Source organism: Leptidea sinapis, chromosome 5 (assembly GCF_905404315.1).
Source record: "Leptidea sinapis chromosome 5, ilLepSina1.1, whole genome shotgun sequence".
In the NCBI taxonomy this organism is placed as follows: domain Eukaryota; kingdom Metazoa; phylum Arthropoda; class Insecta; order Lepidoptera; family Pieridae; genus Leptidea; species Leptidea sinapis.
The window spans coordinates 3,398,522-3,425,903 of NC_066269.1; the positions used below are offsets into that span (position 1 = coordinate 3,398,522).

The 27,382-nt window shown below is 33.1% G+C and overlaps 2 protein-coding genes across 2 annotated transcripts; one reads left to right on the top strand and one right to left on the bottom strand.

The window, feature by feature from the left end:
• The first annotated feature begins 1,626 nt into the window (after positions 1 to 1,626).
• On the top strand, positions 1,627 to 2,149 carry LOC126964695 (DNA-directed RNA polymerase II subunit RPB9). The gene has a single exon (XM_050807977.1). The coding sequence runs from the start codon at positions 1,712 to 1,714 to the stop codon at positions 2,093 to 2,095; it is 384 nt and encodes a 127-aa protein (XP_050663934.1). The 5' UTR covers positions 1,627 to 1,711; the 3' UTR covers positions 2,096 to 2,149.
• Positions 2,150 to 3,701: 1,552 nt separating this feature from the next.
• LOC126964675 (ectin-like) lies at positions 3,702 to 26,663 on the bottom strand. Its single transcript, XM_050807936.1, has 7 exons — positions 26,451 to 26,663; positions 23,260 to 23,403; positions 19,234 to 19,315; positions 16,371 to 16,520; positions 11,924 to 12,053; positions 9,945 to 10,034; positions 3,702 to 7,912 (listed from the first exon to the last, which is right to left on the bottom strand). The coding sequence occupies exons 1-7, from the start codon at positions 26,633 to 26,635 to the stop codon at positions 7,728 to 7,730; spliced, it is 966 nt and encodes a 321-aa protein (XP_050663893.1). The 5' UTR covers positions 26,636 to 26,663; the 3' UTR covers positions 3,702 to 7,727.
• Positions 26,664 to 27,382: the final 719 nt, after the last annotated feature.

The window sequence follows — 27,382 nt, forward strand, 5'->3', positions numbered from 1 at the left end:
GTCTGGTGATTGTGCAGGCCAGGGCAATACCCGGACGTTCTCTGTTGCCAAGTATTGACTGGTTCGCCGAGATGTATGTGAACGCGCATTGTCATGGATTAACGTAAAATCAGAGCCAAAGGTTTGTGCAAATGGATGGATATAAGGTCTGAAAATATCCTTACGTAATTTTCATCGTTCATGTTTCCATTTACAAAAACGAGCTCCGTTCGCCTGTTCTTCATAATACCCATACCATAACTGTTGATCCGCTGTATGGTGAAATTCCTGACTGCACCCGAGCCTAGAGTATACTATCAGCCGGGAAATACTGAATATTTCCGGGCTGACAGTACACTCGCACCCTTCTTGTATCAGGCCTAAACTCAAATCGCGACTCATCGGAAAACATATTTTTATCCCATTGTTCCTGGGGTCCATGTTCTGTGTTCTTTACACCATTCATTTCGACGATCGCGATTCCCGTGATGTATCGGTGGACACCTAATTGGGCGTCGAGCTCGTAGGCCGTACTCATGCTGTCGATTTCCCACAAAATTATAAAATCAAGGTTAAACGTAGCAATAAAAACGCAGTTAAATTCATACAAGTTCCCTTTCCTTGAATTTTATTAAAAAAACGAAACATAATCGAATTTTTTTTACAACCAGCCAATATGTCATTAATAACAAAAATGTTTACGTACCTATGCAGTTTGAGTGAATAAAGACTTAGAAATTAATTAATATAAATGCTAAATTTGTAATATCATGCATGTTGCTTAGACTTTTTTGATGTGTGTATAAGCATTTCGGTGACGCTAAGTCACGAGGTTTTGCCCATACAAAACTGTCTAACTTTTTAATAACTAACTAATCATAAACAAAAAAACATCTACCAAATAGTGCCCAACGCGGCTAAAGAAGTTTTAACTTCAAAAATAAATCCATTACAGAATTGTTATCTTTCCGAACAACTACTTATCCCCATAACTTTTTATGTCTTTTAAAATATTTTAATTTTTTTTTGTTCATTTAATTTATAGCATAAGTTGTAAGTTGTGACTTATTTTTAAGTGTTTTTAGCATTAGTTAATAACCTTTGTGGTTTTTTTTAGATGCTAAGTTGACCTAGTGTTATATCGGTATAACTATGTAATATGATAAATAAATAAAAAAATAAAAAAATAGAAATAATTTTCTACCTGTCGGTGCAAATCGTATATATTTATAACATAGAGGAAGGTCTTAATTCTATTAGAAGTACTTGCTTTATGATTGCTCAACCGCAAATCGTACTATAAAATAGGAAGTTTAGAGCGTAAAAGCTGCAGTTGGAATTTACTACTCGACACCGACCATCGAATTGTCGACGATAAATTACTGAAAAATTACCAAACTAGTTTACTAATGAGTCCACTGACGCATTAGTCAGTATAAATGTCTATACTAGCCTAGTTTAGTAATTTGGGCTTAAGCGTTGTTGTATAAATACCGGCAGATCTTAGAATATGTTTAGCATTATTATTCTAAGCGGCAGATTATTATAAGAAATGACAAGTAGTAATGCCAACCTCACGGAAAGTGAAAATCCTAATGTTAGATGCAAGATTAGCTAGTGAACGTGCTTTTTTTAATTTGACAATGACAGCAAACGTTAAAAGATAATAGCCAAAAACTCAAACTTGTTTACATGTTATCTGATGATAGTGTATTTATTTAATTATTAAAAAATGAGTTTGAATATAACTACAAGAAAAGACGGTGGGCCAGGATATGTTGGCATACAATTCTGTCAGGAATGTAATAACATGCTTTATCCGCGGGAAGACAAAAACAACAAAGTATTATTGTACGCATGTCGAAATTGTGACTATAAACAATTAGCGGATTCCAATTGTGTATATGTGAACAAAATTATGCACGAAGTTGACGAATTAACACATATTAATCCAGATGTTGTGAGTGACCCGACTTTACCGCGAACTAAAGATCACATGTGTCCAAAATGTAATCACAGAGAGGCAGTATTCTTTCAGGGACAAACAAGACGTGCTGAAGAAGAGATGAGATTGTACTATGTATGTACAAGCTGTAAACATAGATGGACTGAGTGATTTATGTCATATTATTTCATATTTTGGTTATAAATAAAACAAATAAGCTGCTTACTAAGTTTTTATTCAACATAAAATATTGCCAAGCCACAATAATTAACACTTAATAATCACAGCCATTAATTACTAAATTTAATAAGGAGAAGTCCTTAATATATAGCGCTATGGGCAAAGATTCCCCTAATATAAAAATATTGTGTATTTAAAGTGTCATGGAGTTGAATAACACATTGCAAGTAATTTTGGTGCATACTAATATGATAGTGTAGAAATAGACAATAAAGTTAGTTCTGTAGTGATTTTGGTTGCTTTATGGTTATAGAAGAAGTATATCCTGAAATAAGACGGCCTTGTAAATAATTGTAAGCAAAATGTCTATTTGTAAACATTTTACATATTCTTGGTTTGTTCTCAGGTGTAGCTTTATACCAAGTTTATTTTTAAGGTGGTTAGTCTATTTTGATTGTAAACTTAAATATTACTTACAATCTTCAATTTAAAGGCAATTAACTCAATAATGAAGCTGCAACCAATTACCCGATTAATTTATACAATATCTTATTTTTTCCTAGTATTATAGCAATGACATCAACTTCACAAGCTTTGCCTAATTTAAAGTTTGACAATAGCTACAAATATTTTCTTATCAATATCTACCTTATAACTATGTATTAATTGTTAAATTAGCAAAGCAAGTCGTTGAGACTGCCACAAACACCATTTGTCATAATTATTTTTGCATAAACACACTATTTAATAAAGTTATAATAAACATTTACCTTACAAAACTCATATTGGATATAATCATAGACTTACAAGGTACAAGAGTAGACAGACACAGTATGAGAGAGATAAGAACATATCAAAAGGAGATACAGCAAGATAGAAACGATAAGAGTTTCTTTTGTTACTATAACAGATTTTGATTGAAAATATGTAAAGAGTCAACCACTCATGACATTAGCTCTTTAGTTTTTTGAATATTTTACCACACACACACTGACCAATCAATATTGGTTACCCAGCTAATACATTCTAAGTCTAATCAAATCAAAATCAGTTTCACGTAGGTCACGGAAATGACACTTATGAATGTCAAAAAAAAAATAAAATATTTTTCTTATTGAATCTACTGCTACTTCGTAAAGGGTTGAGCTAATGAGAAGAAGTAGCAAGAAACTCATTGCCACTCTTTTATATCAAGATTTACATTTAAGTACATCGATTTACAAATCATTTCAATTACAATATAATATGTAAAATGATGCAACAGATATACTCAAACGGCAAATAGTCAATGTCTTACACAAGTAAGTCAAAAAAGTAAATGTAAATTAATACAAAAGTTATTGAGTACAGTAGCTGCATCATCCACACACACACCATAAATCAATAAAAGTAACCACGGATATGGATTTAACTAAAAGTAACCACAATAAATTGCCATGTCTACTTCAACATATCTTCAAATTTGAGAGGCAAGACTTATATAAATTGCATAGTTTTCTTTTGCTGTTTCCAGTTATTTGATTGGTATGGATAGCCATGCGCCATATAGTACATTTTGCTGTGATCATTGCTAACAACAATAATTTTTAAATAACATAAAATTGACTGTAAGTGTAGGTACTTAATGAAAAAAAATTATTGTTGTTAGCAATGATCACAGCAAAATGTACTATATGGCGCATGGCTATCCATACCAATCAAATAACTGGAAACAGCAAAAGAAAACTATGCAATTTATATATCCTAAAGTAGCATAATTTATAAAACATAATTTATTATTATAAAACAAAATACATTCCATGTAATTTCTGTCTTAACAATACACACATCAAAAAAGTCTAAGCAACATGTACTCATTTAAATTTTAGGATGGTTTTTGACATTATAACGTTGTATTTTATTTTTTAAATAATAAAGAAAGAGACTTAGAAATTAATTAATATCAATGGTAAATTTCTAATATCATGCTTAGACTTTTTTGGTATGTATATTAACTTATTTATTTCTAAATTCATACTACAACTATTTAACAACAATTAAGTATCTAATTTATAAAAATCTCCAAGTTTATATCTAGAGACAAAATAATGTTAGGCAAGAACAGGATAATTTTTCAACAAGTGTACAATGATATAACATGATCAACCTTTAGGGAAGACTGTTTTTGGATCATAAGGGGAAGATTCACTTATCAATTACTAAAGTCTATGATCTACTGCTAGATAAGCTTTTTTTAATATTAAACAAGCCATGTTTTAGGCCTCCATTAACTTCTTAACCTCAGACACCACATAATTCTAATTATCATAAGTGCAGTCTCTGCAGAAATTTATCGGAAATATTATAATTAATAATTTGACAACACATTTGTTTGTTATATTAATATGATTTACCATGCTATTGATATTATACAAACAAATGCATATTTTAAATAATTATAAAGATTTTTTTTTCTACCAAGGTCTCATTAATATTATGTAAAATTATTAATGGAAATATTATATTAGTATTATAAGAAATGGCAATTCTGTGACATAAACATTATTTAGAGTAATTTTATGGTTTGTGTTCTTGTTTTTATTTTTGTATAATTATATTGTACAATTTCGAGATTCTAGCAAAGGAAGACGAAAATGGGCAGTGGGAAACGCGCGACATTTTGAACCTCTTTTTCATTTCTTTTGATGTAAAGTGTAAACTTTATCAAAACAATATAGTTTGGTTATCTTTAGGGTTCCATGCCTTAAAAGAATAAAACGGAACCCGTTGTTGTTCGTTCGACCGTCCGTCCGTCTGTCAAGTCTGTCGACTGTCCTTATCTCGGGAGCGCCTGGATGTACCAAGTTGAAATTAAAACGATACACCCAAGTCACTTGAAGCTGTAAAAAAATCGAACTAAGTTAACGTAAATTAAGATACGACCGCTTATACCACAAAAAACGTACCATTTAGACACACTCAAAGGAATTAAAATTTTTGTGGTATTTTCCGGTGACCTAGAACTATGAAAACAAGTATAGAGAAAATATGAAAACTATACATTTGTAATTAAATCATAAAAAAATGTATAGGAACGATGTTATTATGATACAGCTTTTTTAAAATGTTCTTGTATGTTTTTCTCACAAGCTCTACATTCTTCGAACATGTGGTAGATTTAGATTTTTTTTCTACATAATAAACATTCAAAAGCAATTAGATTACGCCTATTTGTATAAAGGAGTTGTTCCAAAATGGGCCTTGTGTGTGTACGTTTACTAGTCAAAGCATCAAATTACGCAAAAAAAACTTTTAAGGTCTTACAAATAAAATTGGCATAAAGTTATAACTAAGCATAAACCAAAAATATGTAAAATGTTTACAAATAGGCATTTTGCTTACGAATGGTTTGTTCGGACGTGTAACGTTTCCCGCGTTTATTTGCAAGGCAGCTTTTCTTGAGGAAAACTTCAGAATTATCATTGTATTGACAGTGTTGTCAACGATAACGTAAACATTTTGCATTTTCTTTGTTTATCATCCGTTATAACTTTATACCAAGTTTATTTGTAAGGCCGATAGATTTTATAACCGTATGAACGTATACATTAATACATTTAAGTTATAACTTAAGTATGTCAAGTATCAGAACTCAAACAGGTTAGACAGTGACATCTCACATGCACATTATCGCTTTAAAGCTATTTATATATGATTGCAAAATGTCATCTTGATTTATTTCTATATTAAAAAAAAAAACAAAATATAGACCTGTATTTTAGTTGGTGGAATTGCGAGTCATGCAAATTCAAAAGGTGATCTTTCTAGTTTCCGGCGTACAAGTTCGTATCCCACAGGGTCTATCGTACACTGGAACAACTCCTTTATCTGATAGGTGTCTTTGACTTAGAGATTATTTAAAACTATAATTACAATCTTACAGTTGGCAAAAAGTACTTACTTTTCTGTGCTATTTTAAAATTTGCTTATTAATAGGTGTGTTGAAATAAATAAGCCAATTTGGTGGGTACCTACATATTTCATTAACCCCATAAGTACCTAATATCATAATAAACAAAATGATTGTTGTATAGAAATAAGTACTAGTTAACAATATACAAAGTATTGAGTAGATTTTAAAATGTGCATTGCTTAATGCTTAACAAGCTATGTTATATATAAGCTCAGGCGTAACAACCATAAGTTAATAGTAACTTTTAAAGCTTAGTCCTATAAAGTCTATGTCTATTAAAATAAGTTTTAGGCGTATCTTCTTAAAAGTATCTAATCTTTTAAAGGAATTTAACCAACAGCATGTTGGTAGTGGAGAACTCGAATAAAAATACCATACATACGGTACCTTACATTACTTCAATAATTGTAAGATTGTTAGTGCCTTTCACATGCACACGGTCAGGGCATGGTCACCGTGCAATTTGACAACTTGCATATGGCACGGCGACCGTGACTGTGTGTCGCCCGTGCTTATCCACTATAAACACGGCTTTGACACGGCAACCGTCTGAATCTACTTTACTAGTATGATAGGCAGATAATAATCCGGCAAATTTTCGTATTCACAACCCTAGTAAACATTATTTGCATCCTTTGAAAAACTGTATGTTAAAATACTAATATATTTTTAATGCATGGTTGTTATGAACAAAGCGTCATGTATACGGAAGTATTACCACAACAACAAACCTCCTTATTTTCTGAAAGCTAGATAGCCGACTAATGACCTATGTACTTATTAAGATACCTATATCTGACCTATATACAACGTGGAGCTATACAGGCGACATTAAGTGAACGCACGGGTAGAGCTACATAACGGATATCATAAAAAATACTAAAAATTAAAATATATATAATTTTCCATAATAACATCATTTTGGAACAACCTCTGAGTTATCTAGTAGCCGCGCGGTAGCGTAGACACTGACGCCTACGTGTCTCAGCCGTTCATAACCTTGTAGGTGAGTAGCGCTGTAGTCGCTTAAAACTCGTAGGTCAGTAGCGCTGTAGGCATTCAAAACTCGTAGGTGAATAGTGCTGTTGTAGCCGATCAAAACTTGTAGATGAGTAGCACTGTAGCCGTTAAAAACTCGTAGGGGAGTAGCGCTGTTGCCGTTCAAAACTTCTAGGTGATTAGCGCTGTTGCCGTTCAAAACTCGTAGGTGATTAGCGCTGTAGCCGTTCAACACTCGTAGGTGATTAGCGCTGTAGCCGTTCAACACTCGTAGGTGAGTAGCGCTGTAGCCGTTCAAAACTCGTAGGATACTCTCCGAGCCCACGTAAGGATGATTAAAATGTAATTTTTTTAATAAAATTTTTTGAACTATTTAATATATTATAGATTTATTTTGTGTTCCTTAATTGTCGCCATTGTAACGTCACGTTCTTTGAGAATTTCTATCATCTAAGACCGGATCCATATATAAAGAACGGCGGCGAAAAAAAGCTAAGGAACAAAAGAGAAATAGTTTGTGTGGTGAGTATAGTGAAAGAGAAAGGAAATGGCCCTAACTAAATAAAAATTAACCCCATTATACAGCAATATTCATTCGATTAAATTGAATATATGTTACTTATTGAACGTGGCATCAATACGCAGTCTTCTGCCACGTATGGAGAACCTTCGTCATTGTTGCGGTGGCAGGTCCGGCATGTTTTCTGGCAAAGGGGGCAGCACGTTGGTCTCGAAATGGCCAGACATGTTGCCTGGTGGTGAGTAGTTGGCCACTACTATAACTTTACCAGCGCGGGAGCGCGCCTTGCCCACGCCGAAGAAGCGCGTCGAAACCCACACCATTTGTGTAAAGTGACCTTTAAATTTATCAAACATATATATATATAACCTTTTTATGTTAGCGGCAAAGGGTAGCATTGTGTCAATCCCTAGACTGAAGTAAACTTCAGACTTGAAAGAATTAAAGGCTTCAATTTGAAAAACAACAAATTTTTCAATCAGGTAGTGAACGTAGTGTTTAAATTGTCTTTGGATTCATTCATACAGAATCACAAGTAAACGAAGTGTTTAAACTTTAAACTCTCTTTGCAGCATCATTCGTATTACAGCATCTCCAAAAAGAAATTAGCATAAATTTGTTCTCAACATAACTCGTTTGGGTTAATGCTCTCAATAAATGTAACTAAATCTCACCTAGAAGCTAATATTATAATAACTGGAAACGTGTCGCATTTCTAATTAATAAACTCATTTGCAAATAAAACCGCGGTTTTAATTTTTTCCGTCCCTTTAGAAAATACAATACTTACGTAAAGAGATTTAAATCATTTCAAGGATTATATTTACTTATTATGTCTACTGTGGTATTACCATGTAAATATTACTTTCACATTTATGAAGTGTTCTGGGGCTCAATAAAGTTTATTCCAAATTCAAATTTTAGACCCCGTCGAACTTTAACAAAAATTGCAGTTGTTTGTGTATCGTGGCGGGACCCATCCTTGATATTCGTAAGAACTCTAAATCATTTTTAGATAATTATTGTTGGATTGACCTATTTTCTTGATATTTTTAAGACTTGATACCATTTAAATAAAACACTTAAACCTAAAGTTATATTTTAGTTAACCCGACGTTTTAAGACCTTTTCAGATCTCGTTTTCAGGGGGGCGATAATAATTGTAAGGCCACAAACGATATTAAACTTTTAGTTTTTATTTTAGCCTACTTTTTTATTTAATGAACAGATGCACAACTAGCTGTTAAGACTCTGGGATCATCTTTCATTAATTCCATCGAAATGTAATGACAGAAAACGAAATGAAATTTACAGAAACTACTTTTTGCTTATCTATTTATGTATATTTATATATAATCTGAAGATTGTAAGAAGAAAGTGAAACAGGTTATTTACCTAAGTGCCCGTTTTTTATCCAAAAGAGTGTATCATTTCAAGAAAATAATTTATATGACATTGAACATGTAACTTTTCTAAAAGGTTTGCTGCACCTTTAGTAATAATACAGTGTTTGTGCATAATAATATAAAAATAATAAGTATTATATAAAGTTTATCTTTGATATTTTCTTTATTTTGTTTATCGTATTGTCATTTTGTTCGTGCACACTTATTTCAGAAACGGTTTTCTTATTATTATATATGTATATGATATTATATTGATATACTCTTACACAAATTATCTTGCCCCAAACTAGGCAAAGCCTGTGCTATGGGTGCAAGACAACGATATATTTAATACAATATACTTACTTAAACATACATAAATACAAATTAACATCCATGACTCCGAAACAAACATTAATCTATACTAATATTATAAAGCTGCAGTGTTTGTTTGTTTGTTTGAACGCGCTAATCTCTGGTACTACTGGTCAGATTTGAATGATTCTTTCAGTGTTGGGTAGTCCATTTATTGAGGAAGGCTATGTTTTTTTTCAAGATTAGGGATCCGTAATAAAATTGCTATTTTGTAACACAAGGTGTAAAATCGAAAACCTATTTTTGCGTGCGCTGCAAAAACTATTGACAATAGAACAAAATGATGTACAGGCTATAATATAGGCAATATTTTATTACTTATAAAACTATCGCGTGAATTATACTTTATATGGCAAAACAACGTTTGCCGGGTCAGCTAGTATTCATCATATAAATGATTGCACCTACCGCGATTCGAACCCGGGACCGAAACGGTTTTCTTATGATATACTACCGGGAAACGGTTTTCTTATGATATACTGATGTGTTGTGGTATGTTGTCCGTCACAGTAGGTGTTTGCCAGTTTACAATAAAAAAGTTGTCATTCGAAATAATACGCCGAAATCCACGCCGACAAATAATAATGGTTATAAATATTATAATAATACCTGCATTGACATTAGCGTGAAGGACATCGGGCTCCTTGAAGAACCTGTATTGGCGCACAGCGGCATACCAATATGATGAGACTTCCTGACCTGAGTTCAATATATTTTCATTAATAGTTAAGTTATGGTAGCACTTCACATGGCTATTTGTGTTCGCTATTGGGCGTTTGTTGTATTTGGCAAAATATATGACGTTCAGGCAAACATGCAATTAAAGGCAAATACAACCATCCACACATGTCAGTCAAATGGCGGTTTATTTGCTTATTTGCCAATTTGACCCCTTTGATGTGCCTCGAAAAACCGACAAGCGCACGGTATTTGGTATTGGCCTTATGTGTCAAATAGGCAAATAAGGCCAACACTTAGTTAAATAAACTGTGTGGACAGTTATATGCCAAATATAACAATTACACAAATACAAATAGCCATGTGAAGTGCCACCTAGGTAATATAGATGTGGCGTAATGGATGGATAATATGGTACCTGCGGGTAGAGGACGTTGTGGCGGTATAAAGTGGCATAACTCCAAATACATATATGATATATGGGGTGCATGCATAGTTCTTTTTAAAATAAAGAACTAACTAACGTGGTGTAAACAGGTCACGTGTCCTGACACGAGTTTAACATTTTATACCCATCCCAGGAAAAGTGCTCAACGCCGCTAAAGAAGTTTTCACTTCAAAAAAATATGATATGGTCACCTGAGTGCCAAATTGAGAAAAAGCATGCCTGTTTCTTTAAGATTCCGAAATGGTATAACTCAAAGTGAGTTCATTTCAAGCATTTAATACAAAATATATTGCATTAGCTTAATTACAAAAGTACTAAAATTTACTTCATTACTTGAAATACAAATATTGGTTTCATAACTCTGGGATTAATGAAAGAAAACGGAGAGAAAACACCAATTTTAAAATATCGTTTTGTTTGTTCTCCTATTCCTTAGTAATGGCTTACATCAAGGGACTGAAATTTAGTTCTGGGATATATAATTATAATAATAATATAATATTGACACACTTTTCACACAAATTATCTTGCCCCAAGTTAAGCACATATAGCCTGTGTTATATGTTACAAGACAATGATATATTTAATATGTAATATACTTACTTAAACATAGATAAATTCATATAAACATACATAAACACATAAATATGTATATATAATATTCGTGCCCCACTGAAGACAATAAGGCCGTCATCTTTTATGCCATTCGTAGAAAAAAGCACACGCTCACGTCAAAGACGCTATTCTCCAATTAATAGATTGATGTTGAGTTATAATGCTATATATAAATTAACACATAAGAAATGTATTGGTGTCATAACAACTACTGTTAATAAAGAAAAGGATAAAGAAAAAGATAAAAAAGTTGATATTGATATATTTTCAGACCATATTTCATCATTTAAACGGAATTTATTTCATTTATATTCATGATTTTTTTTTTTGTAAATTAAAGGCAAAAAGTATATTTTATTCAAATAATTAATAAATACTGATAAGTTTAAGTCTGTTTTATATAATTGTGAAATGATGCATGTTTTAATTATTATATAATATTATTGATCTCTTATTCATTTACGTTTAATTCAATTTGTAATATTCCGATAATGTTTGCATTTATTTTAATTAAATGTGTTTGTGTCTATGTTTTTGAAATGTGTGTAACACCTATAATTAAGTCAACACTTAGAATTTATTATTCATTGTAATAATGTTATTATACTTTTGTTAGTGTTTGTCTTGTTGGTGTTAAATAAATAAATAAAATAAATAAATTCGAACCCGGGACCTCTAGCTTAGTAGGTAGGATCGCTAACCACTCGGATATACAGGTCGTCAGGTTCTGGGATAGGCAAACTATTTCACTGCACTGAAATGCGCGTTGGAATCAATGAAAAATATTTTACCTCCAGAAAAATTGCATAAATAGCTGATGTTAATCAATGCTGAGAAATTCGCATACCAGTTATATCCGGCTGTATGTCACTGACGGGTCTCTGGTACAGATTCTGGCCAACGTCGCGATCGTTTCTGTAGTGGAACTTGTTGGTGTGGGCTAGATGGTTTGCCCACGCTTGAGCATAGTCACACAGCTGAAAGGTACATGTTAAATAGCTTTAAGGGTAAATGTACACACATACATCACATAATAGCTTTAAGGGTAAATGTATACACTTCTACAATAAAGTCCCAGCCACTGTTCAGGCATTATCTATAAATAAATTTAAATGTTTTATAAAAAAATGGCTCTGTCGTAAATCCTATTACTCCACTGCTGAATATCTAAATGATCGGACAGCCTGGGACTAGATTGTGATTATTTTATAGCGATAGAAATGACTGTGCAATATTGTATATTTTTATTGAAAAGAGCGCAAAAAACATAATGCTGGGAGAGTTTCTTGCGCCTTCTCTCTCAGAGCGCCATTTGTTTCCGAAGCGGTAGTAGTATCTAGTAGTATAAGAAATGACACCAAAAAGAATTTTTGAAAGAAAGATATTTTGAGAAAATAAATGCCTTTTATGCCTTTTAAATACTTGTCTGAATTCTTATGAAATTATTCTTATTAGTATAAAAAACAATACTAAGCAACAATAGTAGCACCATTCCTACGCCTAGCCGTAAGTTTACTACGATTCCGCCAGTGGTTAAGGCGACAGACTAAGGAACTTCCAATTTGCAGTTTTTGTCTTGAAGCTGATGATATGCCTCTTTATCTCCTCTGCGATTGCAGCCCACTAATGCATAAGCGTAACACCATCCTTGGCGACTACATTCTGCTCCTAGGTGCTGTTTATAATACTCGCGTATTACTAAGACTTACCAGGACTAGCCAAATAGCCACCCTCTTCAAATAAATAAAGAAATAAAGGAACTTGCGCATGATGTTTGCCGTTCCCAAAAAGCTGGCTTATGTATTTGGCCCTTATCCCAGTTATTTAGCGAGAGCCTCTTCAGATAATGGTAGAGCGTCTTTGCTATTATACTGTTTACGGAACTACTTAAATAAATAAAAAAAAATAAAAAAGCCTTTATTGTTGTACTAATTTTATATCACTACTAGGTACTAAAATAAAGTAAAAAAGTGCCTCTAAATAATATCGGCAAACGGTCTTTTCTGTGGTACAGCTTGTATTCCGACAAAGGCCTCCTCCAAAGATTTCCATTCTGTCCTATCTTTTGCTGTACGAGTCCATAGTTGCCCCGCTATTTTCTTGATGTCGTCTTCGCATTTCATAGGCTGTCTACCTCTATTTCTTTTGCTGTCTAGTGGTTGCCATTCAGTTATTAGTCTTGCCCATTTCTCTGTTTTCTCTTATCATATGACCCGTCCATTTCCACTTTAAATGTTTGAATATTTTGTATGCATTCTTAAAATATTACGGGACTACTTACAGGAAAATTATTGTTGAAACAACATCCCACATATCAATAACCTCGTGTGCTAAATTTATTATTATTACCTACACTCAGATGTAGTATCACTTTAACTAAACTTTCGCTTAAGACTTTTGTGTAAACATAACCTAAAGTAAAATTTACTTAGAAAGTTCGTGAAACACTAGGACCATTCAACGAACGTACTCGTTAAGTCAAAACTTACGCAAACATAAACAATTTTAATGAGAATGGCATTCACTGAGAACTACTTCTAAAAGAGAAGGTTTCAAGTCATCTATCAAAGCAGCGTCGCAACATTTCCAAACTCTATGCATGTTCACAGGGTCACACTAAAAGCTTTTAGAATTGGAAGTAAGAAAAATTCTATTGATAAAAAAAACTTTAAAAAAACCGACTTCAAAAACTGAAAAGTATCAAATAACTAAAAAAATTATTTAATACATTATGCAAACGAAGACTTAGACGAAGCTATCTCGCTCAAAGTCACGCGTGGCGAGTGTAGGTACCTTTATTACATTTGACTCGGCACCGACTTAAAGGTAAAGGTTTACATAAGAGGTGTATTAAATTAAATGCTTAGTTATTTGAGACTTTTCAGATTTTGAAGTCGGTTTTTTTAAACGTAGTTTTTTTAATATCTTACGTTTTAGTGTCAGTTAATAATAATATATAATCAACCTGAATGAAAACTAAAAAAAAAGCCGTACACAGAAAACAATTATGTCATCCAGATAGACGAAAATTTTCATATAAATGTTCATAAAATGAAAACTACTGAGCCAAACTTTGTAAAATTTTTATGGGACCAAATGGCATCTATTTCGCATCAAACAAAAAATACGTAAATCGGATCATAAATCTCAGAGTAATCGGTGTACACACATAAAAAAAAGAATACCGATCGAATTGATAACCTCCTCCTTTTTGAAGTCGGTTTTTTAACCGACTTCAATTTAGAACTAAATATAGAATTGTAAAGCTGTAGATGTAGATTGAATTTACAATTTACATGTATTTTTACAACTTGGTGGGTAGTTTAAAAAGTGCGTAGCCTGTGTTAAAATTAATTTGATCAGATTTTTTTTTTTACTTTTATCACAACTTTTAGTGCATTTTTCAACGCTATGTTGTGACCATAGGACATTTTATCTCTCTCGTACTTTTCGAGCGTTCGATAGACTTAAAACACGTTTTAACTAGTATAGGTTTGCCTTTGATAACCATTTTATAGTGAATAAGTCTATGATATTTTATTCCATTCTATTATTTTTCTGAGCAGTCTGTAAGAGTCAACGACTGTACCTACGGTTAAAATTTAATTCAGCTTAGAGCTGCAAGCGGCTTTCATTAAATTTGAAGCCATTATTCTTTTAATAATGAGGCCTTCTAATTATACTAAAGTTGACTTTACAGAAGATGTCATTAAAACGCTAAGAAATAGCATGAGTATATTTCATGGAGCTTAAAATAGCAAGCATTTTAACTCGTAGAATTTTAATTAGATGGCATATGCACTTGAGGCTATGTTTACCACACTTAAGACCTAAATTCCTAGAAGGAAGCATTATAGAACCCAGATTATATTTAGCTGGGCTTAGTAAAAAGAACTAAAATTCTAACGAAGATTAATTATTAATTAATTAATAAGGTAAATTCTATGGTTCTATCCAACCCTTTATCCCCTCTAACCCCTGGTTCTTTCCTCAAAAAAAACAAAATAAACTTTTCACTTCTGTCATCATACGACTTCGCTTGGGATTTGTCTGTTCCCCAGTAGTTTTGGCCAAGATCCGGGTAAGGGACCATTCTACATGTGAATGTGGCCTTGAGGAAGGTACTCTTGAACATATTTTTTTCTATTGCCCTAAATTGTCAATTCCTTTATATGACCTGCTACCGAAGGATATCCCTCACCCCATCAACATCCCTTTTCTTCTTACTTTATGCCATTCCCCTTTCATAAAGATTCTTTACAAATTTATCTCCCGCAATAATATTAAATTGTAATTTCTATCCTCCATACTTTCTACGCTTCTATTAGGCACATATTCCCACTTACATTCACACATTTCTCCCTTAAACTTAGATTAGATACTAACAAGGTAGTTAATATTGTTGTGTTATGGGTGTTTATTACTAACCGTACTAACTCTTGTTGCCTATTCTGAAGAAGTTTTTTTGTGAACTGAAGTTCACAAAAAAACCACAGATATATCAACCGATCATTTCCTTTTAAATCAGCGCTTTATATACTTCAATCAGCTAAATTAAAATAAAAAATCTCTCCACCTTGACGTTGGCCGAATCGTCGACATTCAGTCGACGGAGCCAGTTATAAAAATAAAAAAAAACAAAAATGGCACTTATGAATATCAAAGCTTAAAAACATTTTACAAAATACTACCATTGCGGTAAACTATAGTTTTATCCGCGACGCCGCCCGCGCCACAAGCAAAGATAATGGTTGAAATTTAAAATTAACATAAATTTATGCCTTATCGACGATAGATGAAAACTAGATAAATTCACAAAAATGTTTTATTGCAATTTAAAAATGGAATCATTTTATCAAATTAATATATTATCGGTCCTCGATAAATCTACGAAGTTTGAACGAAGTCTGGCCCTTTAAAGTGGATTAAAACGCGCCCAAATGAGTCGGTTACAAACAAACATACATACAGGTGAAGGTGATAATAAAAAGCGTGTAAAAATCTCTGGTTTTGTGTTTACTATATCAAGTAAGTTTTGGATCGCGTTTCAAAATTATTTACTTAATGATATTGTAGTGTACTGACATCTAGTCTTAACAGAGTATGTAACTACTCATTTGTATTTGTTAACTATCATTGTCATGACATCGACAGTGACTGGGAAAGAATCGTACTCCCTCAGGCTATTTAATCATAAATGTTTATTGAACGATATTACATTGTAACCATATTATGTTGTGTGTGATTATGTGATTGTAAATAAAAATATTTGAATTTGGAGTCGGTTTCCGTACCTCGGGCGCCATATAGAGCTGTGGTGCGCCATGTCGCTGGCGGTATACGTTGTGCCAGCAAAGACACTCCGTGATGAAGTCACTGTCCTGCCATGCGGTGCGAACTTCACTCCACTGGACAACCATACTCACTGGCCTCGTCTGTAGGACCTGCCAGAAAGGTCACAGAAGGAACATATTATTTATAATCAATTACCAGTCTATACTTATATTCTTATATAATTTATACGACTAGATTATTAGGGGTAGGGGCAAGGAGAGTCATCTTATATCAGCGATGGATTTACACTAGGGGCAGTTGGGGCAAGTGCCTAGGGCGGCAAATTTTTTAGGGCGGCAAAATTTTGTAAGTGAAATAATTTTTTTTAGTCCTATCAATGTTGCTCAATGTTATTAATTACTTCTGTTAATTAATAATTTCTGGTTTAATTGATAATTCAAGAAATTCAATTTATCCATTATTTGTAAATTATAAAATTGGCACGTTTAGTAAAAATTAAAACGATTTAATCAATTTATTCCCTTGGAGATTTAAAATAATAATCGATTTTATTTTATTTAATCGATTTATAAATAATTAATTTTTGATGTTTTTAAATATTACTGGCAAATTCCTATAAAACAGTATTTTTTTTATTATCTACAGAACAACGTCTGTTGGGGCAGCTAGTAATATATAAATAAAGAATATAATAATAAACATATCATTCAATAATAAAAAACCAACATAAAATGTAAAATATCGCTAACCACTGAAAATAATATCTAGGAACCATACCAGTGATTGTGAACCATACACTTGACGTCACACTGCGCTTCAAGCATTGCGTTTCGTTGTTTTATATTTCGCGCGTATTTATTGCATTTTTGTTTATTTAATATTTATTAGTCAACAAAAATTTAATAAGAAAAAGCTATTTAAGATAAAATAAATAATAATAAAGATTAAAAAAAATTTGAAGTGAATATAAGTTACATGCCCTATTCAGGCGGTATGTAAAATATTCGCGGAATATCTACTCTCACGCCCTTAATCCTAAGAATGTCCACGTAAATTTTGGTAACATTCGGGCCAAGGTCGGGTCGAAATATTTTCGCCCCTGCAGCACCGGCAGTCAAAATATTTCCTTGAATCATTTCCTTCCGACAAATACGTAAAAGGTTCCGAGCATATTTTGGTTAGAGTGGCAATTATTATAAAATGAAATATGATTGATTTGAATAACTTAACAACGCTCTTATTTACAGTGAGTGAGGATTGTTGCAACTATCAAACCAAATATTGTATAATTTATCAACTCGTAGTTTTTAACCTACTTCGAAAAGGAGGAGGTTCTCATTTCTATTGGTGTTTTTTTTATGTATGTTACCGATTACGCTGAGATTTTTGATCCGCTTTTCGTGATTCTTCTTATTGTGATGCTGAATGTATGCCCGTGCCCATTAAGTCCCATGAAAATTTGACATAGTTTGGCCGAGTAGTTTTCATTTTATGAACATTTTTTTATAAAACCTTTTTTTTATTAATTTACATTTATTTTTAACTTACTCGTGCAAGGCATTTTGTATCACATTACTTTGTAAATTTTATGTACTTTGGGATACATAAAATTGTAATTAAAGTTTCTTTTCCTATTCGCTTGGTCGATTTGCTTGTTTGTTTGTTCCACGCATCACATAGAAGCCACTTCATTCAAAACTGAATTACTAAGAAAACTCTATTCACTAGCTCTATTAGGATATACTGGGTTCCCCATAATAGACTACCCATTATATATTATTTACTAGCTGGCTCAGCAAACGTAGTATTGCCATATAAAGTAATAAAAAAAAAAAATTTTTAGGGTATAAAAATAGATGACGACCGATTCTCAGACCTACCAATTATATCGTACATAAAATTTATCGTACAACAATAATCATTATATTCGATTGCCATATTACAACTCTTATAATTGCATGTCTGTGGATGGATTAGAATAATATTAAAATCGCGATACAAAAGTAAGTGTTGATCGTAGATGGGTGAAAATTTTAAACTGTATGTATTTTTTAATGCTGACTCATAATCAAACAATTTAAAAAAAAAATAAGAAAAAATTAAAAAACAATTCGTGTGGACCACCCTTAACATTTAGGGGGATGAAAATATATGTTGTCCGATTCTCAGACCTACCCAATATGCACTCAAAATTTCATCGGTCAAGCCGTTTCGGAGGAGTTCGGTCCCGCACACCGTGACACGAGAATTTTATATATAAGAAGATAATTTCCCTACGAGATAACTAAAGAGGTTGTTCTCGGTGGGATTATTTTCTGTAGTCTCTGGATTTAAGTAAATTATAAATTATTAATCAAGTAGGTGCCTGTCACAAATAAATTTAAGTTAATAATTTCTTGGAACGCCAATTTTCTACGCGAAGTTTGTTAGTTTTCATCAATGTTTTTTTTTTGTTTTTGCTTTGAGATATTATTTCAACATCCGTTTGAACTTTCATGGATTACTCAGTCGAACAAGGTGTGTTTTGTCTACTTAAAAAAGAAACAATTCTATAGCAGAAGTAAGGCGTGCATTCTGGCGCCAGTTTAATAACAAAAATAGGGGTCAATTATTAGCCCCCTTATTCATAATGGTCCGCTAACTTTAAACAGCCGCTTAGGAGTGTTTTTTCTCATTATGACTTAGGTCAATAGAAGAAGACAGAGTGAGAATTATTAGCAATGCTTTAAGTTAGCAGACTATAATGAATAAGGGGGTAGAAATATGTAGTTCTATAACTAGGTGTGTTTGTCCACATATCTTTGTACTATATCTGTAGTGCAACTTTTAAAGTAAAAGTAATTACTGAACAAAAGCACTTACCTTCTGCAACAGCTTGGGTCTGTGATCCAGCTGCTCTGCCTCGTTGTTGACGTTGTCAGCTTCTTGATTTCTGGGTGTTCTCCTGAAACAGAAATATATTTTAAGACAAGGCGCTAAACTTCATAATGACAACTATGACAAAATACTATCTTGACTGGTTTCAACTGCAGTCCGCTGAAAACGAGATCTGGAAATGTCTCGAAACATCGGGTTAACTATAATAATAATAAAAAGCGGCCAAGTGGGAGTCGGACTCGCCCATGAAGGGTTCCGTAGCAGCAAGTAACATAATATAAAAGTTCTTGTAGTTCTTTGTAACGATTTATGACGTTTTAAAAACAAACAACTAAGTACCTAGATCTCGTTCAAACGAATTTTCGGTGGAAATCCACATCGTATGTTATTTTTTACTTTTATCATTCTTTTATTTTAGAAGTTACAAGTGGGAAGGGGACACAAATTTTACCACTTTTACACCAAAATTGTATTTCTAAATTTCAGTTCTAACTTCGAAGTATGGAAAACCCCAAAATTTATGTTTTTTTTTTTTGTGAAAATCTTAATGCGGTTAGTATGCGCTAGTTCTTATAGTTTCGGCAAAAAGTGGCTGTGACATACGGTCGGACAGACAGACAGACATGACGAATCTATAAGGGTTCCGTTTTTTGCCATTTTCCTACGGAACCCAAAAAATGTAACTCTTAGGCAAAATCGTATGTCAAAAAACAGCGTTAATTACACGCGTTTTAATCCTTTTAAGTGTTTTTTAATAAATGTAAATGTTGATATTTTACAGTAAAACATACCTAATTTTACGTACTTTTTTAACATGCAAAATGATTTTTTTATATTTTATTTTTATTATTTATTTATTTTAAACAAACTACAGCATTTCTGCCGACTAATACTTACAGACTAATACTATAAACTATATAATACTATAACTATATTATAATGAAATAAGTACCTCTTATCGTTTTATACATCTATAACTAGATTTTTTAATTAATTTCACCACTCAAAATTAGTTGGAATTACTCTTAACCTCTATAAGTCGAACATTTTCTTTGAAAATAAAACCAGGTTAAAATAACCGACTTCAAACACTGAAAAGTATTAAAACTTAATAAAAATTTAATTTAATACACATCTTATGCAAACCTTTACCTTTAATATTAATAAATACTTTTATTTACATGTGCTACCTATTTATAGGTTTTAAGTCGGTGCCAAGCCCTAAACAAAATAAAACTTATTATTATAAACAGATTACTTACTGTAATTATTAAAAAAACGTCTGGCGGCGCGTGTCTGCCCGCTTGGGTTGATTTGTTCTAGACGAAGCAATCCCGAACAAAGTCACGCGTGGCGAGTGTAGGTACCTACTATATTTGGCTTGGCACCGGCTTCAAAGCCATATGTAGCACATACAAATAATAGTATTATATTAATATTATAGGTAAAGGTTTGCACAACATGTGTATTAAATTAAATTTTTACTAACAAAAAATGTGCATAAAGTGAAATCTACTGAGCCAAACTATGAAAAACTTTTATGGGACCAAATGGGATCTATTCCGCATCGAACTAAAGAAGAATTATAATAACGTTAATCGGATCATAAATCTCAGCGTACATAAAAAATAACATACATAATATATAATAACATACATAAAAAAATACCGAATTGAGAACCTCCTCCTTTTTGAAGTCGGTTAAAAAGAGGTCTTCCATTGAAAACTCTAGGTAACTAACTGTATTTACAAAATAATATTACGTGAAGTACCACGACGAGCAACGCTCCTGTAATTCCTCTGGTCTTCCAAGAGAATGAGTGCGGCGGTGATCACCTAACATCAGGTGAACCGTACGCTCGTTTGTACTCGTCTTCTATAAAAATACTGGCAGTATTTTCTAATTAATTAGTTACTAATTGATGATTCAATTCATAGACTAAACAAAGGTATGATGTTGTACTTTTAGCCACACCAAAGAATATGTTACATTCATAAATGAATTGGCAGCTCTAATCTGTCGATCTAAAAATGCCCTCTATGTATTATAACACAGTCCGGACGTAGTGTTTAAATTCTCTTTGGTCCGAAATGTTAATTCTAAGATCGCTAGCATAAATTGCATTATGAAGGAAACAGTTCAAGTAAAAGTAAATTAACGTCCATTGCTTTATTAGCTTGCACCAAGTCGAACGTCCTTGGTGCTATCGGGGATATACTGTGGCGAGACACGCACGCTAGCGAGAAGTGAACTATTCTGCAATCGTCGCTATTGAACAAGATATTTTGTGATGCTTAAGAAATCACTTTACTCGAGATAAATAATAGAGAACGATTTTTTAAAAAGAGCTATTGATGAAACGTACAGTGTCGCGTCGCCTAGGATTCTTGATTGAACTCAGTTATGAGCCGTTCAATTACGCTTGTCACTTTGAGACTTAAGATGTTAAGTGTCATTAGCCCAGTAATTTCAATAACTAGGGCAAGAACAATGCTTGCACATATCTGGTTCAAGGTGATAAGGCAACGCTGTGGGACATGAGTAATTATTATTATTATTTGAAGAGGTTGGCTATTTGTCCAATACTAATTATTCCTAGTAACACCGCGTCCAAAATTGAACTATTATCTTAGCCACTCATAGTTATAGCTCGTCGTAAAGCCCGCCTTTACGAACCGCAGTATCTTCTTAACGTGAGTATTACAAACAGCATCTGGTAGCAGGGTGTAGTCACCAAGGATGGTGTTACGCTTTTGCATTAGTGGGCCGCTATCGCATGATGAAGAGGCGTTTTATCAGCCTCAAGACAAAATCTGCAATTTTTATCGTTTTTGTTACTGACCACACTGAGGTGCTTGGTTAGGCGACACTGCCCAGTTAGCACCCTGGTAAGTTTGTAGTAGTAAGTATTATAACTATATTATATGCCACGCACGCACGCCTCTACACGAGGCGTCCTCAGGTGATGTTGAATAGCGAAATTCTTTTTAGCGGATTTAAATTTACGGTTTATTCGTGTCGTATATAGTGTCGTCACGGATATTTCAAATGCTTACGTTACTAGAATAGAACCCCAGAACAGAATCGTTACCTAAGTACGTAGTCCTATACATCATCCGCGTCTTAGTATGCAAATTATTAATTTGCTAAAGGTCACTTAATAGTATCGTGTAACAAGGTTCGACATTTTTTATAGCACCCGTGAGCGACTTCTTGACACAGACAATGCACAGTATAAAACCAAGCAGTAGGTACACAGCATACATCCATAGCACACTCTGCAGGCGCTATTTTTATTTCAGTTTGCAAATTTATTTATTTATTTATTTCACTTTTAGAAGTACGGTAATAGACCAGTTACACTAATTACAGATATACATATAAATTAAACTAATATACTACATGATTTTCACAGAAAGCCAAAACAATATATTTTGCGCTATTTATAACCTGGGTCCCAAAGAATCATTAAGAGAAAAATTTAAAGAAATAAACAATTTGACTGTTGCATCTCAATATATTCTTGACAATGTTATGTATGTTTATAATCGCATTAAGGAAGTTGCTAGAAACTTTGACAATTATAATGTTAACACGAGGAACAAACATAAACATGTTATTCGGCGATTATTGGGATTTTACAATATGATTATGATCCCAGAAAATGTACAAAACAAATGTGTTACGAAATATTAAGAAATTATTAAAACGTTTGTGTGGGAAAGGTTACTATAACATACATGATTTTCTTAATGACACCACAGTGTCTAACTATAAATATATATGAATATATTTATATTTTTTTAAATTATTTAATTATTGCGTGGACCAGTCAAGAGCATGTCGGTGATGCGAACCCATAAGATTTTTCTTCTACCAAAAAGTGCCCAACGCGGCTAAAAAAGTATTCGCTTCAAAAAGTCAGAAATATTTTAATATAACAGTAACAATAATAATAAAAATAATTGTCTATTCCAACTCCCGCCACGCTCTTACAGCTGAAGGTCTTACCGATCATGTCTAAGCAGGGCAGGAGCGACCTTCTTCTTTAAGTTCTCCATCGCTGTTATCTCTTCGCGTCTCCGGGACGGGGGCGGAGCCCCACACAGCGTCAGGAGTGGCGTCGGCGATGGTTGGGCATTGCGGGATTGTAGCCTGAATAAAATTAGTTATATGAACCACGTCTTGAAGAATTAGTAATTGAAGAGGCTTAGAGTAATAAACATTTTAACTGCGGCATCTCAATATGTACTTGATAATGTTATGCACATTCTCAATAATACCACTGATTGGGAATGGAGCGACCGCACTCAGGCTATTTAATTACAAATTCTATTGTACGATATTGCATAATATCTGAGTTTGTTGTACCCGTTCTTCTCGGGTCAGTGGTAGTTTTGACGTTCTATAAGTGATTTTAAATCCTATTTTGAATAAAAATATTTGATTTGAATATAGAAGGTTATAGGTAATAAAAAGTGCTAACAAGGCTTATTAATAACGCTACCCGAAACCCAAGGGTCTCATCTGAATACTTTGGCTTAAAATGGACATAATATTGGTAATAATGGACAATCATAATATTAGTGTGCATTACAGGATAGCATTCTCTATATAGCCTTTATAACTCTCAGGGAACGTGATAAAGCCTTAGAAAAGAACATGTTCTCAGATTATATTTCCAGTATAGCAAAAAATATCTGCACAAACCCAAGAGCTTTTTGGTCATACATAAAATCTAAAAACCACAATAGCTCATTGCCTGCGGTTTTACGCTTTGGGGAGCGCTCCTCAGACCATGGGGAAGACATTTGCAATATGTTTAATGATTACTTCTATTCCAATTGTTCCGATTTCTATCTGTGAAAACTTTTAATTGTCCTTCTGTAATTATGTATGTAACTTATATTTTTTAACCTAGCTGTAAGTTTTCCAAAAAATGTAAAATAAAATAAAAAAAAATAAAAATACATATTAAAACGCAATACGAAAACTTTAGATACTTTATTTTAAATTATGTCGGGCACGAAGTGTACCTACGGCCGTTCCCAATATACTATCTACAGTTAGAGATAAATTACTACCTTCTACTGTCAGTAATTAACTGTATAATCTGACGCTGTCCCAATACACCCGATAAGTCATTCTTATCGCCTTATATTGCGACGTGTGATGTGAATTGCAATTACCATACAAACTTTATATCGCTGGTAAGCTATACTGTCAATAGGATGATAGACAACGTGCACGAATAAGGTGAGTTACCGTCGATAAGTTTATTGGGACAGAAAAGTTAACGATAGTTACGATTTTTATCTCAAGTAAGAGATAGACTGAATATCGGGAACGGCCGTAAGTTTTGGCATGTGTACTAAATATGACCCAGTGCACATGGTTCTAGCGATTAAAAATGTCAATACTTGTAGCGGCGACATGGGACGGGTCGTTCCCTTCCCTAAAATATGGTCGACGGAGGCGACGGCTGGCCCATGCGTTACGCTCGTGAGCGAGCGCTACTTGTGGTGACAGGATGATCCTGTTACCGGATTAGATTGTAAAACTGATATTTTCATAAAAATAAAACTGATATTTATGATCACTTAACTATTTAATTTTTAACTAGCTGACCCGACAGACGCTGTTCTGATAATAGAAAAAAATATGTAAATATTCGGTAGTAATGTAGTCTTAAGCCATCGGAAATGTGAAATGAATGTTAATGAGTTAAAATGAAACAAAAACGGATTAATATCGTGTTTGTGTAAACATCTTTTACATTACCGCTTTTTAATTGTCAATCTATAAAGTATTCAAATGGATATAGTATCTTAACCTTAAGAGATGGACATATGCCATCACGGACTTCTCTGTAGAGGTCTACGGAAAAGAATCGTGTAACTTATAAAGGTATATAAGTTACACAATTCCACCCTACATTATTTTTATACATATACTAGCTGACCCAGCAAACGTAGTATTGCCGATATTAAAATCGCGATACAAAAGTAACTGTTGATCGTAGATGGGTGAAAATTTGAAGTTGTTTGTATTTTTTAATGCTGACTTATTAACAAACAAATTAAATAAAATTAAAAAAAAATGGACCACCCTTAACATTTAGGGGGATGAAAAATAGATGTTATCCGATTCTCAGACCTACCCAATCTGCACTCATAATTTCATGAGAATCGGTCAACACGTTTCGAAGGAGTTTAACTACATACACCGCGACATGAGAATTTTATATATTAGATATATTTTTATATATATATCAAAGGACTTAGACAGCGTTTTCGTTGAAAGCTCCCAGACGACTTAATTTTTTCCGACACCTCCAAAAAATATCGTTAATTTATACAAATATGTAAACCAAAACTTAACAAACTATACACTCACCTTCCATATGAAGCTATCCATTGGTGACGTCAGCATTAAAATGGGTGCAGTAGTTTTTGAGTTTATCGCGAACAGACAGACGCGGCGGGGGGATATTGTTTTATAATATGAAGCGACTAGAAGATATTATATGACCCGGCAAACATTGTTATGTCTTATGATTGGAATACCACACGCCCGCTTGATATATTAATTCTCATATGTAATTAAATGTTATTGACTGAATTATTTGTATACGAATAATACATAGTTATTACTAATTCATAAAAATATAGGTGATAATTCATCATCACCAACAAACATGCTGCATCTTTTGGTATAAGTATTATTCCGATCGGTTCAGTAGTTTTCACAGTATAATTCCTCTTCTTATTTCTTATCTTGTCTTCATTTATTCGTATGGATTATTATTTGTTATGTAGATAAACTGATAAACCGATAATATTATATTTACACAATAAAATTACCTTTAATTAATATAGATAAATGTTGTTTTAAGTAAAAACAATAACTTCTATCGTAATATTTGCGGTTCATTTAATTGTCAGTAATCGAGTTAGACATTTGATGCAGCCATACAATATTATGCCATTCATTATTACACACCGGTATATGCGAACATCTGCATTTCATACGGTCTACATAATATTGCATCTGCAATGCATCCGCACTCAACACCTGTGCATTACACTTCCCCGAAAACACATCGATTATATTGCAGACCAAAATCATTTAATAACATCCCAAACGGTTAGTGTCAGCTGGTATATTTAATTTAAGGATAATTTGAAACTAAAGGATCCTACCTTTTCGAGGCCGGCGTACGCTTTGATAATAATGTGTAATCGTACAGATTGGAGCTGGATGGATTGCTGTTAATAGGCGGCGGATAATAAGCTTCATCTTCTCTGTTATTGTTGTTCACTAGCATTGATTTTAACGGCAACAATTCGACATTGTCGTCGGCGCGGCGTTCGCGTTGCGATGTCATGGCGTTTATGGCATCGTGCGGCCGGGTTGGCTGCTCCCAGCCTACTGAAGTACTGCGAGATCTGCCCTTGAAAATGCTGCAGCGAAGCAACTCAGATGAGAATTCTGGGAAATAATATTACGTAATGCCGATTTATTGAGCTTCCTGCTGCCGATCTCGTACCGCTTTGATTATTGACGCTTTGTGACATAATTGCTATTCATAATAAACAGGCGTTATATTTTTGTATCGATATTATATTGTTTACTAGTTGACCCAGCAAACGATGTATTGCTATATAAAGTAATAAGAAAATTAATAATTAAAATTTTTGAGGTATAAAAAATGAATGACGACCGATTCTCAGACTATATAATTTAGGTTATAGTTATTTTGTAATTATCTGGGCTAATCATTTACGGGTGTGCAAAATAGATGTCATCGGGAAACAGCTTTTATATTTCTGAATCTTGGCCATGAAGTGCTTTAGAAAGAAAGATATATAAAATGTAATTAGTTATTTATTTTAGGTTACTCTGTCAATATGATTTCTGAACGACGGGGGACACGTCAAATGAAAATCAAAATTTTTGTTTATATTAATTTTTTTCTGAGAATTTTCATTTTTATTCACCTTTTAAACCTTCCCTGGACTTCCACAAATAATTCAACACCAAAATAAGCCAAATCGGTCCAGCCGTTCTCGAGTTTTAGCGAGACTAACGAACAGCAATTCATTTATATTATTGTATATAGATTACCTTCAGA